Below are 15,000 nucleotides of genomic sequence, written 5' to 3' on the forward strand. Positions count from 1 at the left end.
GTGTGTGTGTGTGTGTGTGTGTGTGTGTGTGTGTGTGTGTGTGTGTGTGTGTGTGTGTGTGTGAGGAGGTCTGTGAGGAGGTCTGCACAAACTCATGTAACTTCTTAAATCATGAAGCAATTCTACTAGGTGACATGAATGTAGATTTTTTTAAGTCACAATAGTCCCCTGTTTAAAACCCTGTCTGACTTCCTAAAGACTCTAGGTCTTACTCAGCTAATAAATAAACCAAGCCGAATCAGCGACCAAAGCCAAACCTCTATAGATCACATCATGGTGTCGGACGAATCCAGAACCACTGTAAGTGGTGTAATAGAGTATGGTATCAGTGACCATTTTATAATCTTTTGCTCAAGGAAAGTCAGAAGGCCCCCTGTAAACGCCCACAATTCATTTAAAGGAAGAAGCCTCAGAAACTACAACATTGATAACTTCAATGATCTGCTTAAATCTACAGATTGGTCCAACGTAACTGATAGCCGGGATGTAGACACAGCCTGGAACCAATTCCAAAGCAGCTTGAGCTCCGAAATCCTTGACACCATCAAACTCAGAGATCAAACACTGAGTGATTTTAAAAGAGGCAACGCTTCCGACCTTTTCACGGAATACAAATCCCTGAGAAATAAAGTACAAAAAATGGTTCTCGAGGCCAAGAAGCACCATTTTAAATTAAAAATAGAGAAACATAAAAATAACTCTAAAAAATTATGGTCAACCCTGAAGCCCCTAGGGATGAAGGAAAAGGCTAAAAATAAGGGAAATAAGATCGGCCTAAGTATAAATGGAGCTATTAGCTCTGATGAAGCTATGGTGGCTGACAGCTTTAATGAGTTATTCACCACCATAGCCAACAACCTGGTCCAACAACTCCCCACTGGTACAGGAGAGTTTGGGGAACCACACGTGGTTAACTACTATGAGTCTAGGGGAATAGTTGAGGGGCAGTTCTCCTTTACTCATATAACGGATGCGACCACTTTTAAACTTCTTAACACTTTGAGTGCCACGGCCCTTGGGCAAAAGGTTGCTGTACTGTGCCACATAGGCCGCAATGCATTTTAATATAGCCATATCATTTTTTGTGTTCCTCTTATATGGACAACCAATAGCCTCAATGAAACTTTGAACCCTTCTGTTTCATTAAAAAAAAAACTGTGTTTATAAACCGTTCCATTTTGGAAATACACCCCTCTGAAAAAGAGTGTTTTCGACCGAAAAGAGCATGCTGAAATTAGTTTCTGAGATAATCACATCTTTATGTTAGAAAGGCGACAGAATGAATTCTGCTTTGAGTTGAACAAAATGCTATAGCTGAAATGAAAGGTTAGAATGTCTAGTTTACCTGCGGGAAAAGTATGTCAAAAGAATGTTTTGTTTATTTTCTACAAATATTAGTAAACAGCTTGGTCTAACATCAAAATGTTCACTTTCATGGGGTCATGCTGGATATTGAAGTCTCTATTTACATAGGGAAACAAGATATCACTTTTTTTTTTTTTTTTATGAAACTACACATTGAAAGCTTTCATTTGATGTGTAACATAATAACAATATTCAAAACACAACATGTCCTGCACTGTTTTATCTTCTTCACATGGACCTTCAAAATAGTTGGAAATCAAGACAACTTTATGTAAACATAGGCCAACATCGAGCCTGCTGCTGCCTGGGTGTGTGTGTACTGTCAATGGTTGTATGCTGTAGTGCCCTGCGTGCCCCACCCCCCTCCTCCTCCTCCTCCGTGGTGGGAGGAGTCGAGTGTCTCTGCTGCGGTTTGCTCTGAGTTTGATCTGCACTGAAAAGTCCGCTGCCTGCATCCCCCCACTTTTTTACAGCGTGTCCTCGGCTCCCAGCTGAGAATAATGTAACTTTTCAGAAAGACGCTGGTGTCGCCGTGTCGGCAACTAAATCATATATCGCAGCGGGCACGGATGGGGCTCAATTGTGGCAGCAGATGACTGCTGTTCACAGGCACAGCTAACGTTATGCTTCAAGCATATCGATGCGATTTCCGTTTCCTCATGACTTCTTCTCTCTTTTCTCCTGGCCTTTGTCTAATCGGGAGGGCACTGTCGCCACCTAAGGGTTCTGTAAAATAGGTTAGACACATTCAATAGCTCCCATATTGTAAGAGGCGATGTAAGAGGCTTAGATCGACATCCCCCCGTCAAAATATGAATTTGGAGTTATTGACGCCATTTGGCGTCGCTGGCAGCCTACGGTAAATTTCTCCTGACGCCATTTGGCGTCGCTGGAACTCAATGTGTTAAGGACCTAGATCCGATTAAAGCTACTGGTTTAGATGCCATTCCACCAAAGTTCTTAAAGGATGCGGCAGAAGTGATTACACCATATGTAACACACATTATTAACCTGTCAATATCCCAATCTGTAATCCCAAATGAGACCAAAAAAGCCAAGGTAATTGCTCTTTACAAAAAGGGCAGCAAGGTAGACCGAAGCAATTACAGGCCTGTGTCTATTCTATGTATACTTAGCAAAATCCTGGAGAAGGTATTGTATGAACAGATCTTGACCTATGTAAATCGATGTAACATTCTTTTTGACTTTCAATCTGGTTTTCGGCAGTCCTACTCTACAGAGACGTGCCTGGTTTACTTAACCGACTTCATTAAAAGGGAAATAGATTGTGGAAAATACTGTGGTATGGCAATGCTCGATCTGCAAAAAGCATTTGACACGGTAAACCACCGCATACTGCTGTATAAATTAAAAGCTATGGGATTTAGCAAAGAGGCCCTGGTGCTTATAAAGGCATACCTCACGGGTAGGACACAAGTGGTGGCAGTAGGGGGCACTCTATCAGAACCGATGGTCCTTACTTGCGGGGTCCCCCAGGGCAGCATAATCGGCCCTTTATTATTTTTACTGTATATAAATGACATGGAGGCTGCATGTACATGTCCTTTATTTCTGTACGCGGATGATTCCGCTCTGCTGGTAACTGGAGACTCCCTGGAAGCAGTTAGAACATCTCTGAGCGATCAGCTTCAAAAAGTAAGCAGCTGGCTATGTGACAACAAACTGTCCCTGCATCTTGGAAAGTCTGAATGTATTGTTTTTGGTTCAAAGTTTAAACTAAGGAACAAACCCAGTCTCTCGGTAGAATGTAATGGTGTAATTTTACAGGATAAGGATTGTGTAACGTATCTAGGAAGTCAACTTGATCAGTGTATGAAGAGTGAAGCCATGGCCCTCTCCGTCACGGGTAAAATTCATGCAAAGACTAAATATTTAGCAAGAATATCCAAGTTCCTGGACATGAAGACAATGAGGACTTTAGCTACGTCCTTAATTCAATGTCACTATGACTACACCTGTTTATACTGGTACAGTGGCATAATGTCACTATGACTACACCTGTTTATACTGGTACAGTGATTTAATGGGACTATGACTACACCTGTTTATACTGGTACAGTGATTTAATGGGACTATGACTACACCTGTTTATACTGGTACAGTGGTTTAATGTCACTATGACTACACCTGTTTATACTGGTACAGTGGTATAATGTCACTATGACTACACCTGTTTATACTGGTACAGTGGTATAATGGGACTATGACTACACCTGTTTATACTGGTACAGTGGTATAATGGGACTATGACTACACCTGTTTATACTGGTACAGTGGTTTAATGGGACTATGACTACACCTGTTTATACTGGTACAGTGGTTTAATGTCACTATGACTACACCTGTTTATACTGGTACAGTGGTTTAATGTCACTATGACTACACCTGTTTATACTGGTACAGTGGTATAATGTCACTATGACTACACCTGTTTATACTGGTACAGTGGTTTAATGTCACTATGACTACACCTGTTTATACTGGTACAGTGGTTTAATGTCACTATGACTACACCTGTTTATACTGGTACAGTGGTTTAATGTCACTATGACTACACCTGTTTATACTGGTACAGTGGTTTAATGTCACTATGACTACACCTGTATATCCTGGTACAGTGGTTTAATGTCACTATGACTACACCTGTTTATACTGGTACAGTGGTTTAATGGGACTATGACTACACCTGTTTATACTGGTACAGTGGTATAATGTCACTATGACTACACCTGTTTATACTGGTACAGTGGTTTAATGTCACTATGACTACACCTGTTTATACTGGTACAGTGGTTTAATGTCACTATGACTACACCTGTTTATACTGGTACAGTGGTTTAATGTCACTATGACTACACCTGTTTATACTGGTACAGTGGTTTAATGTCAGTATGACTACACCTGTTTATACTGGTACAGTGGTATAATGTCACTATGACTACACCTGTTTATACTGGTACAGTGGTATAATGTCACTATGACTACACCTGTTTATACTGGTACAGTGGTTTAATGTCACTATGACTACACCTGTTTATACTGGTACAGTGGTATAATGGGACTATGACTACACCTGTTTATACTGGTACAGTGGTTTAATGTCACTATGACCACCTGTTTATACTGGTACAGTGGTTTAATGTCACTATGACTACACCTGTTTATACTGGTACAGTGGTTTAATGGGACTATGACTACACCTGTTTATACTGGTACAGTGGTTTAATGTCACTATGACTACACCTGTTTATACCGGTACAGTGGTTTAATGTCACTATGACTACACCTGTTTATACTGGTACAGTGGTTTAATGTCACTATGACTACACCTGTTTATACTGGTACAGTGGTTTAATGGGACTATGACTACACCTGTTTATACTGGTACAGTGGTTTAATGTCACTATGACTACACCTGTTTATACTGGTACAGTGGTTTAATGTCACTATGACTACACCTGTTTATACTGGTACAGTGGTTTAATGTCACTATGACTACACCTGTTTATACTGGTACAGTGGTTTAATGTCACTATGACTACACCTCTTTATACTGGTACAGTGGTTTAATGGGACTATGACTACACCTGTTTATACTGGTACAGTGGTATAATGTCACTATGACTACACCTGTTTATACTGGTACAGTGGTTTAATGTCACTATGACTACACCTGTTTATACTGGTACAGAGGTATAACAAAACAATCGAAAGACAAACTCCAAAAAGCCCAAAACAAACTCATGAGGGTCATCCTTGGCCTCAGTCCAAGAACGCACATTGGCCCATCCCACTTCAAAGAGTTGAATTGGCTCCCAGTTGAAAGCAGAGTCCAACAGCTGAAACTTGTCATGGTTTATAAAATATTACATGACCGTTGCCCCAACTACTTCAACAAGTACTTCCAATATGTCCGGGACATCCATAGCCGGAACACAAGAGCCAGTGTAGCAGATCTGAAATTGCCTAATTTGAAAACCAAAGTAGGAAGAAGCACGTTCCTCTATTCTGGGAGGGAAGAGTGGAACAAAATCCCCCAACGAAATCAGGCTGGCCAATTCCCTGAATGGTTTTAAAAACCTTCTGAAAAAATTCTTGATGAGTAAACTAGGTTAAAATACGAGTAGAGTCCCCCGTCGTTTTATGGTATGTGTTTTAATTTCTAGTTCCTTTTATTGTTTTATTGTTTCTATCGTTGTTTTATGGTATGTTTGTTTTAATCTCAAGTTCCGTTTATCCCTTGTCTGATTTGTATTGTTTTATCTGATACTCTTATATTTCTGTATGTCATGTTCTTAAAGATCAGGGACCATGATGGAAATAAGTGTACACACTTTTCATGTTATCCCTTGGATGTCTGCATTATCCATAATAAAATTCAATCATTCATTCATGTGTGTGTGTGTGTGTGTGTGTGTGTGTGTGTGTGTGTGTGTGTGTGTGTGTGTGTGTGTGTGTGTGCATGCACGTACATGCCATCCTTGCGTGTTACAGTGTATCCGTGTTCAGGGTAGTGGACAAATGTCACGTTGACCCCGATCAGTGGTGTCCCGTCTGCTGTCAAAACCTGACCCCGAATGATTGACACCAAGCTAGAGAGAGAGAGAGAGAGAGAGAGAGAGAGAGAGAGAGAGAGAGAGAGAGAGAGAGAGAGAGAGAGGTTAAGTGGATACAAATATATGGTTCGTAGGGGCAAAAGGCAATGGGATTTTTGTATGGGAGTTTTGGTTAAATGCATGAGATAAGGTCTGTGCTTAACAAGTTGTGTTCAGCCAGATAATCTTCACAAATGAATTACACTTTTATGACTTTTGAAGCACAAATGCATGTGTGTGTGTGTGTGTGTGTGTGTGTGTGTGTGTTTCATATGCTATAAACTAATTTTCCTAACATAACTGTAGGCTGCAGCTGTTCTCAGGAGGTAGAGCTGGTCGTCCACTAATCGCTTTGGATAAAAGAGGTCAGTGGTTCGATTCCCGCCTCCTCCAGTCTGCATGTCGAAGTGTCCTTGGGCAAGATATTGAACCCCAAATTGCTCCTGATGGTGTGCCAGCACCCTGCGTGGTAGCCTGCCGCCATCGGTGTATGAATGGGTGAATGTACCTACTGACTGTAAAGCGCTTTGGATAAAAGCGCTATATAAATGCAGACCATTTATTATTTACCATTTACCATTCTTCCAGCTGAGCAATTAGAGATCATTATTCCAATAAAGCGATTAATTATAGCGCACCAGGGGACCCATGGCTCTTTTTATCCACTCTCTCAGTTTCTGACTATGGCTGCATCACACAGCAGTTGAAGCTTTCCCAGTCTACACATAGAGCAGGCTCCGTCCATATTAGCTCATGCGAGACGCATGCTGATGCTTCACATACGCTGAGCATGCGCATGCCTCAATGTGTAGTACTGGAGTCCACATCGAGAGGGCAGCAACTATGCCTATGGCCAAGGCAAAAGAGAAGAAGAAGAAGGCCGTGTCCCACAACGCTACACAACACTTGAATAGTGGCTTGTGTTCTTTGCTGCAGGGAACGCTGTGCCACCATAATGCTTTGAATCACAAACAACAAGGTCAGAATTTGGTTCTCCATGTTGAAACGCTGACCAGAAGAAGTTGTGTAGAACATGTTGGATGGCTTTAGACCAAACCAGTGCATTGATAAACATATTGGATATCCATAGAAATCCATGGCTTGTATTTCAATTACATATTGTGAATGTGAGAAATCCCTCTGCGGAAAGCTGAGAGCCAATGGAGATCTCATCCAGTTGTATCTTCTGAGTGTGTGTGTGTGTGTGTGTGTGTGTGTGTGTGTGTGTGTGTGTGTGTGTGTGTGTGTGTGTGTGTGTGCGTGTGTGTGTGCGTGTGCGTGCGCGCACGTGTGTGTCACTTTTAACATGAAGGGAGATTGAAACATCATGTCTTTGTCTTTTAAAGTCTGACACCACCTTTTTTAACACCCCTCCGCACACGCACACGCACACACACACACACACACACACACACACACACACACACAGTTTTGAGGTGTAATAAAACATTCCATTATGGAAATACAGGACATTTTTATGACAGGGTTACAGCCCTGTGCTCTTATGAAACATTCAGGCTGGCATAAAAGGGTGGTGGAAGGGTTATGGTTAGGGTCCTTGGTGGAAGGGTTAGGGTCCTTGTTGGAAGGGTTAGGGTTAGGGTCCTTGGTGGAAGGGTTAGGGTCCTTGTTGGAAGGGTTAGGGTCCTTGGTGGAAGGTTTAGGGTTAGGGTCCTTGGTGGAAGGTTTAGGGTCCTTGGTGGAAGGGTTAGGGTCCTTGTTGGAAGGAGCTTTCAGGCCTTGTTGATGAAGGGGTGTTGGTGGGGTCCTTGGTGGAAGGGTTAGGGTTAAGGTCCTTGGACCCCACCAACACCCTCCACAAACCCCACTACCTCCTCCTGAACTCAGCTGAATCCCCCCCAATAACATGAGCCCCCCCCATCATACATCACTTTGCAGCCACAGCAGCTGGACTTCACTGGCTACTTCAAAGTATTATAGCTGCTTCCCCGACCACAACTTGACACCATTAGATGACTCTTGATGATGGCCCATATTTTGCTAATATAATGTATTATTATTTTGGACTCCAGTAGATTAACTTATTGCATCATTAATACTTCAAAAAACATATTGTTTATCTTGTACTGGCTCTCACTGCCCCCTTCAGTTCACCCTCTGTCTGAAACGCTCTGTTTTAGGTCCTGTCTCTTTAACTCATTGAATGCCATGGACGTCCTTCGACGTCCAATTAAATAGTGACGTAGAGTGCCACGGACGTCCTTCGACGTCCAATGCGTTTTTTGACGGTGGGGCGTCGATCAAAGCCTCCTGCATCTCCTGTACAATTATTGGAGGTATTGGAGGTCTATAACCTATTTTACAAACCCATTAGGTGGCGACAGTGCTCTCCCGATGAGATAAAGTGGAGTAGAAACACAGAAGAAGTCGTTTGGGGAAACGGAAACGCGGTGGTCCTTTGTAGTGAGCGGCGATCCTTTGATGAGGCAGACATGGCGAAGCGTAAGAGGAAACCCGAGAAGTACAAGCAGCTTACTCTGCAAGAGAGCTTGTATTCTGTGCCTAAACGTGTGGCGATCGCTGGAGAAGGCACTAGTGGTGATACCGGTGCCACCACTTCTGGTGGCGACCAGGAAAAAACTTTTCCCACTGCAGAAACCACGGTGCAGCTTGGTGGAGCTAACGGTAGCCCAGCGCGCTCTTCATCTCAGCGTACAGTGATCGATGCACAGACTGCCTCTGTTGCTAGTGCTACCATGGCACCCCGTAGAGTGATCGACGCACAGATGGGACTGGCTGCCTCTGTTGCTAGTGCTACCATGGCACCCCGTAGAGTGATCGACGCACAGATGGGACTGGCTGCCTCTGTTGCTACCACGGCACCCACCACCAGAGGTAACGTTAGACCTGGACGCTCTTCCTCTCAGCGTACAGTGATCCATGCACAGATGGGACTGGCTGCCTCTGTTGCTAGTGCTACCATGGCACCCCGTAGAGTGATCGACGCACAGATGGGACTGGCTGCCTCTGTTGCTAGTGCTACCATGGCACCCCGTAGAGTGATCGACGCACAGATGGGACTGGCTGCCTCTGTTGCTACCACGGCACCCACCACCAGAGGTAACGTTAGACCTGGACGCTCTTCCTCTCAGCGTACAGTGATCCATGCACAGATGGGACTGGCTGCCTCTGTTGCTAGTGCTACCACGGCACCCCGTAGAGTGATCGACGCACAGATGGGACTGGCTGCCTCTGTTGCTACCACGGCACCCACCACCAGAGGTAACGTTAGACCGGCGGCCTCTTTTACTGCCACGGGACCCACCACCAGAGCTAACGTTAGATCTGGGCGCTCTTCACAGATGGGACAGGCGGCCTCTGTTACCACCACCACAGAGCGTGGGAGAGCTAGGAGTAGGCGGGTGCGTTATCCCTCTCAGCGTGCAGAAGAACAAGTGATCGATGTAGACACCAGAGCCGTTAGACCGGGGTGCTCTTCCTCTCATCGTAGCGTTAGCTCTCCACCCACCACAGTGAAGCATGGTGGAGTGCGCGCTTCCTCTCAGCGTGCAGAAGAAAGAGATGAAGAAGACGATGGTACTGGGGAAGAATCGGACATATTTTCATCTCAGCCAACTGAAACTTCAGATACGTCGGATGAATTCAGTGAGCCAGATCCCGATTCATCCGACGAGTGGTTGCCTGATTATGGATCTGCAGGTAGCAGAGATTCGTCGCCTGACGGAGGTAGCAGAGATTCGTCGCCTGACACACGCAGCAGAGCAGGTAAAACTTTTTTTCTAAATAGCCATAACATTGCAATAACACAATGTATATTTATGGTAGATATATTTCCACAGATCATGGATTGAGCAGGTTCAGGCATTATAGTCAGTAAAACTACAGCAATAAAACTGTGGTCAATTGTGGTTGATAATTGTAGCCTATATATTTCTACAGACTGTGGATCGAGCAGAGACACTCCCACGGCTTCCACGGGCAGTGCAAGGAAGACAGGTAATATATATATATATATATATATCCTACACATCATAAAACCAAGCAATAATGAAATGTATTTATGATAATTTATATATATATTTCAATAATTTACAGCTCCTACATCGAGGAGAACACCCACTCCCACTCCCACATCCACAAGGACAAGGAAGAAAGGTAAAAAAAATATACATATATATATATATATATATATATATATACACATAACCAAGCAATAAAAAATGTATTTGATAATTATATATATTTCAATCATTTACAGTTGCATCGAGCAGAGGTGGGGAAGATGCAGGCTGGCAGGAGGCAGACTGGGAACCAAACCCGATCCCCTTCAGTGCAAGGCGTGGACCCCAGAATGCTGCTGCGGAGCTGGATTCCGGCCTGCCAGCTGACTTCCTGGAGCTGTTCCTGACAGACGAGCTGCTCCAGCACATTGTGGACCAGACAAACAGTTTTGCCACTCAGTATCTCCAAGCACACCCAGACAGTCTGCCACATAGCAGGGGTAATGCGTGGAAACCAGTGTCAGTCTCAGAACTGAAAACATTTTTTGGACTAACGTTCATCACTGGTTATATAAAGAAACCAAGCATTGCGTTGTATTGGAGTACTGAGGAAATAGATGCCACACCCTATTTCAATAAGACAATGGCAAGGAACCGGTTCCAATTGATCTGGCGCTTCCTTCATTACAGTGACAGTGCAGCACAGGATGCGACGGACAAAATGACTAAAGTCCGTCCTGTGTTGAACTATTTAGTCAACAAGTTCAAGGAGCTGTATCAACCAGGTCAAAACATTTGTATTGATGAGGGTATGATGCTGTGGAGGGGCCGTCTGTCATTCAAGGTGTACAACCCACTGAAGCCGGTCAAGTATGGAATAAAATCATACATACTGTGTGACTCTGCCACAGGGTACTGCTTCAACATGCAGCCTTATGTTGGGGTACCCAGCACTCTGCCAGACACTGTGTTCTCGCTCCTCGATCGCCTGCCAGGTCATGGTTACACGCTCTACATGGACAACTTTTACAACTCTGTTGCACTGTGTGAGCGTTTACTGGGAGCACAAACTAATGTGTGTGGAACGCTGAGGAAAAATAGGGGGGAACCTCCGATCATCAGGGAGGTGACAAAGGCTGAGCTGGGGGTGGGGGGAAAAGTTGTGCGTCACAATGAGAGGGTGATGGTTTTAGCTTGGCAGGATAAACGGCTCGTGAAGATGGTGACAACGTGCCACAAAGACACCATGCAGAGCGTGGACGTGTGGCAGAAGGGACAGACAAGCAAAGTGGCTCAGCTCAAGCCAGAGTGTGTTGTAGCATACAACTCCTCCATGAATGGGGTGGATAGGTTGGACCAAAACATAGCCTACTACCCCTTCATCCGGAAGACACTGAACTGGCCCAAGAAGTTTGTAGCATATCTGTTCCAAGTGTGCATGTTCAACGCCTACATCCTCTACAAAGCCAGGAACCCAGGGGAGTGTAAAACCCTCTTGGAGTTCATGCGGAGGGTGGTGAAGTCATGGACCTCAAAGCTACCTGTGGAGGAGGAGGAGGAGGAGGAGGAAGTTGCAGTTGAGGGGGGTGAGGCACGCAGGGCACCATACAGGACCGACCCAGACTGCAGGCTCAATATCCCGATTGGCAAACACATTCTGGATTACCTGCGGCCCACCAGCAAGGCAAGACCAGCAAGAAGGTGTAAGGTCTGCACAAGCAGGGGCAAGCGCAGCGAGACCAAAATAAGGTGCAAGACCTGTGATGTCGCCTTGCACTCAGGAGAGTGTTTCATAGCTTACCACACTCAGCTGGACTACTCACATCCATAACTGTACATCATAACAATAACTTTGAACTGGACTTGCATCGTTGCAGCATCCCATAGTACATACATAACTGTACAAATTTATTTTCTTTTTTTCTCAAAATAACTGAACTGTACTTTGAACATTTGAACTGTTCGATGAAGACCATGGTACTACTGGTAAAGAGATGGGACCGGCGGCCTCTGTTAGCACAGCGTGCTTTTCCTCTCAGCGTGGAGTGATTGATGAAGACCATGGTACTACTGGTAAACAGATGGGACCGGCGGCCTCTGTTAGCACGGCGTGCTTTTCCTCTCAGCGTAGAGTAATCGATGAAGACCATGGTACTACTGGTAAACAGATGGGACCGGCGGCCTCTGTTAGCACAGCGTGCTTTTCCTCTCAGCGTGGAGTGATTGATGAAGACCATGGTACTACTGGTAAACAGATGGGACCGGCGGCCTCTGTTACCATTTGAACTGTTCTTTGAACATTTTTGGTCAAGGGGATTTGAATTTGAATTATTCAACAAAGTTGTGCATTTTGAAATGCTTACACATGTTGTACACACGTGTATAGCGCCACCTATGGATGAATCCTGCCCATTCTTTCTGGCATAGTCACTCATGGTCTCTACTTGCCGTATGTAAATTTTTATATTTTTTGGTGAAGGGGTTTTTGAATTATTCAATAAAAACTTTGGAAACAGCCAAAGTGACGATCCCACAGAGCTGCTGTTGCAGCTAAAAAATAATATTTTGCTATGAAAATTCCTTTGTTTTTGCTGTTTTATTGAAGGAAATGACTGTTCAAATGTTTTAGGTGTCACTAAACCAGAAAATATTAGGTTCCGAGTCAGTGATGTGCTTGAAATGTTTCCTTTCACAAAAGTGTGATTATCTCAGCTTCTAAGTTGAAACGGCTGTTTTTCCTCAAATCAACCCATCTTCTCCGGCTGATAACTAAAGAACGGAAAATGGTATCAATAAACTTTTTTTTTCTGATGATACAATAGAGTCTCCTTGTTCTTTTTGCATGTTCAGTGTTTACATAGTAATATCACACAATATTCTGTGGGCCTCGAGAAATCACTGAAAACGCTCTGAAAACTCTGGCACTGGGAGCGTCCGTTCTCCAAAAGTGGCTGGCACTCAATGAGTTAAGAACCCCCACCCTCCGGGAAATACTCCAGGCAGGCAGCGGGGTGAAAGTTGTGTTTGCAAACCTCTGCCCAGACAGACGACCCGGACCCCACGTTGAGAACCACTGCTAATCACAATCGTGCAGAGAGGGAGAGAGGGAGAGGGAGAGAGGGAGAGGGAGAGAGCGAGAGGGAGAGAGAGAGAGGGAGAGAGGGAGAGAGAGGGAGAGGGAGAGAGGGAGAGGGCGAGGGAGGAGACGCTGTGTTTGGCTGGAGCAAAAAATCCAGTTGGGGATTACTCTCAAAGGCGAGGAGTGACGATTTTTTGGTGTGCCGTTTTTCCTCCAGGCAGCCTGACGCTGATTTCCCTCCTCTAAACAGAGCTCGATTTAAGTTATTATTTCGGTCTTTTTGAAAATTATTTTTTCATTTTGTAGTAGCAATGGTGCATATTTATCGATACAAGCAGTGTTTTTATTCCAACATGAACCAATAGTATGTTTAATACTAGATCGAAACTAAGGGAGGGAGGAGGCTTGGCAAAGTTGGCATCACCATGGTAGCAAGTCCTACCTGACGTCACTAGAACTAGAAATCCATGTCCTCTCGTCTACAACACTTCATGGGGGGGGGGGGGGGGGGGGGGGGTTCATGGGGGTAACATTAAAACACTTTCACATATTTATTTGAAGCTTAGCCCATGTTTAATATGACCATCCAAGATTGTAACAACATATATATGATACAAAATGAAGAAATGCATAATATGGCCCCTTTAACTACATCATGTTAACTACATCATGCACCGCTCAGACTGTAACTCATATTTAATTTAACGCCTATTTAACTCAGACTGTAAATTCAATGTAAATTCATATTTAATGCCTACTGAACACTCATCCACTTGTGTATATATTGTATATATTGGATTGCACTTGCAACGTTGTGATTGTCTTTTAGTTATTTTCCCTACTTCTTTATCTCTGAATATTAACATGACCGCTGCACTATATACAGACACTAAGACAAATTCCTCATATGTCATTTGCATATTGTGGCAATAAAAGTGATTCTGAATCTGATTACCTCCTATTGAATGGGTTGTCAGCAGTGATGACATGGGTGGACTCGGGACCAAGCAGGAAGTGGATGCGCTGGTAGAAAGACCTGGCGGCCTGAAAAATACAGATATATATATATATACAGACATGTGGATAGATAGTGCAGGTGATATAGACCAATACATACAGACATGTGGATAGATAGTGCAGGTGATATAGACCAATACATAGAATTGGAACTGATAAACCCAGAACTTTGAGTCAAAACAAGCCCATTTATAAAGTGGAGTGCATCTTATATAGCGGTGCGGCCTATAGATACATATATATGTATATATATATATATATATATATATGTATATATATATATATATATATGTATATATATATGTATATGTATATATATATATATATATATATATGTATATATATATATATATACCCCACTCTCCTTCCCTTGCTCCCCCTCCTCCCTTTTCCTGCTCTCTCCTCTTTCCCCCTTCCCCACCTCCTCCCCTTCCTGGCTCTCTCCTCCCCCACATACCCCCACTCTCCCTCCCCTGCTCCCTCCCCAGCCCCTCCCTTTTCCTGCTCTCTCCTCCCCCACATTCCCCCTGCTCTCCCTCCCCACCTCCCCCCTTTCCCTGCTCTCCCCTCCCCCACATTCCCATGTTCCCTCCCCATCTCCTCCCTTCCCTGTTCTCTCCTCCCCCCCATTTTCCACCCACCTTTTCTCCCCTTCTCTCTGTCTCTCTCTATCATATGATTGTTCAATCTTGTTATTATTACTACTGTATTATTGCCACTGTTGTGTCAGATAGATTTAGCTAGACATATTCTCTGTGAAGCCCTCTGAGACATGCTTGTGAATTAGGGCTATACAAATAAACTGGACTTGACGACTTGAATGAGCTGAATGGAAAGTAAGCAATTTGAACGAATCATGACATTACATGCTGGTTGCTCCTTACCTGCTGAGGAGCCAATGAGGATGGAGACTGGCTAAGGACCTCCCCTGGATCAGGTG

At 44.0% G+C, this 15,000-nt stretch overlaps 1 protein-coding gene across 1 annotated transcript in view; it reads right to left on the minus strand.

The window, feature by feature from the left end:
• LOC310794037 (teneurin-3) overlaps positions 1-15,000 on the minus strand; it is a gene marked incomplete at its 5' end in the record, with an annotated part of 174,303 nt that overhangs the window by 140,700 nt on the left and 18,603 nt on the right. The window contains 3 exons of the mRNA XM_083655899.1: positions 5,859-5,978; positions 13,999-14,087; positions 14,945-15,000. The exon at positions 14,945-15,000 is cut by the window's right edge and continues 75 nt beyond it. Coding sequence (XP_083512025.1) covers positions 5,859-5,978; positions 13,999-14,087; positions 14,945-15,000 — 265 coding nt within the window. The remainder of the gene's footprint in view (positions 1-5,858; positions 5,979-13,998; positions 14,088-14,944) is intronic.

This window comes from Poromitra crassiceps (assembly GCF_964638095.1).
Source record: "Poromitra crassiceps genome assembly, chromosome: 19".
NCBI classification, from domain to species: Eukaryota; Metazoa; Chordata; class Actinopteri; order Beryciformes; family Melamphaidae; genus Poromitra; species Poromitra crassiceps.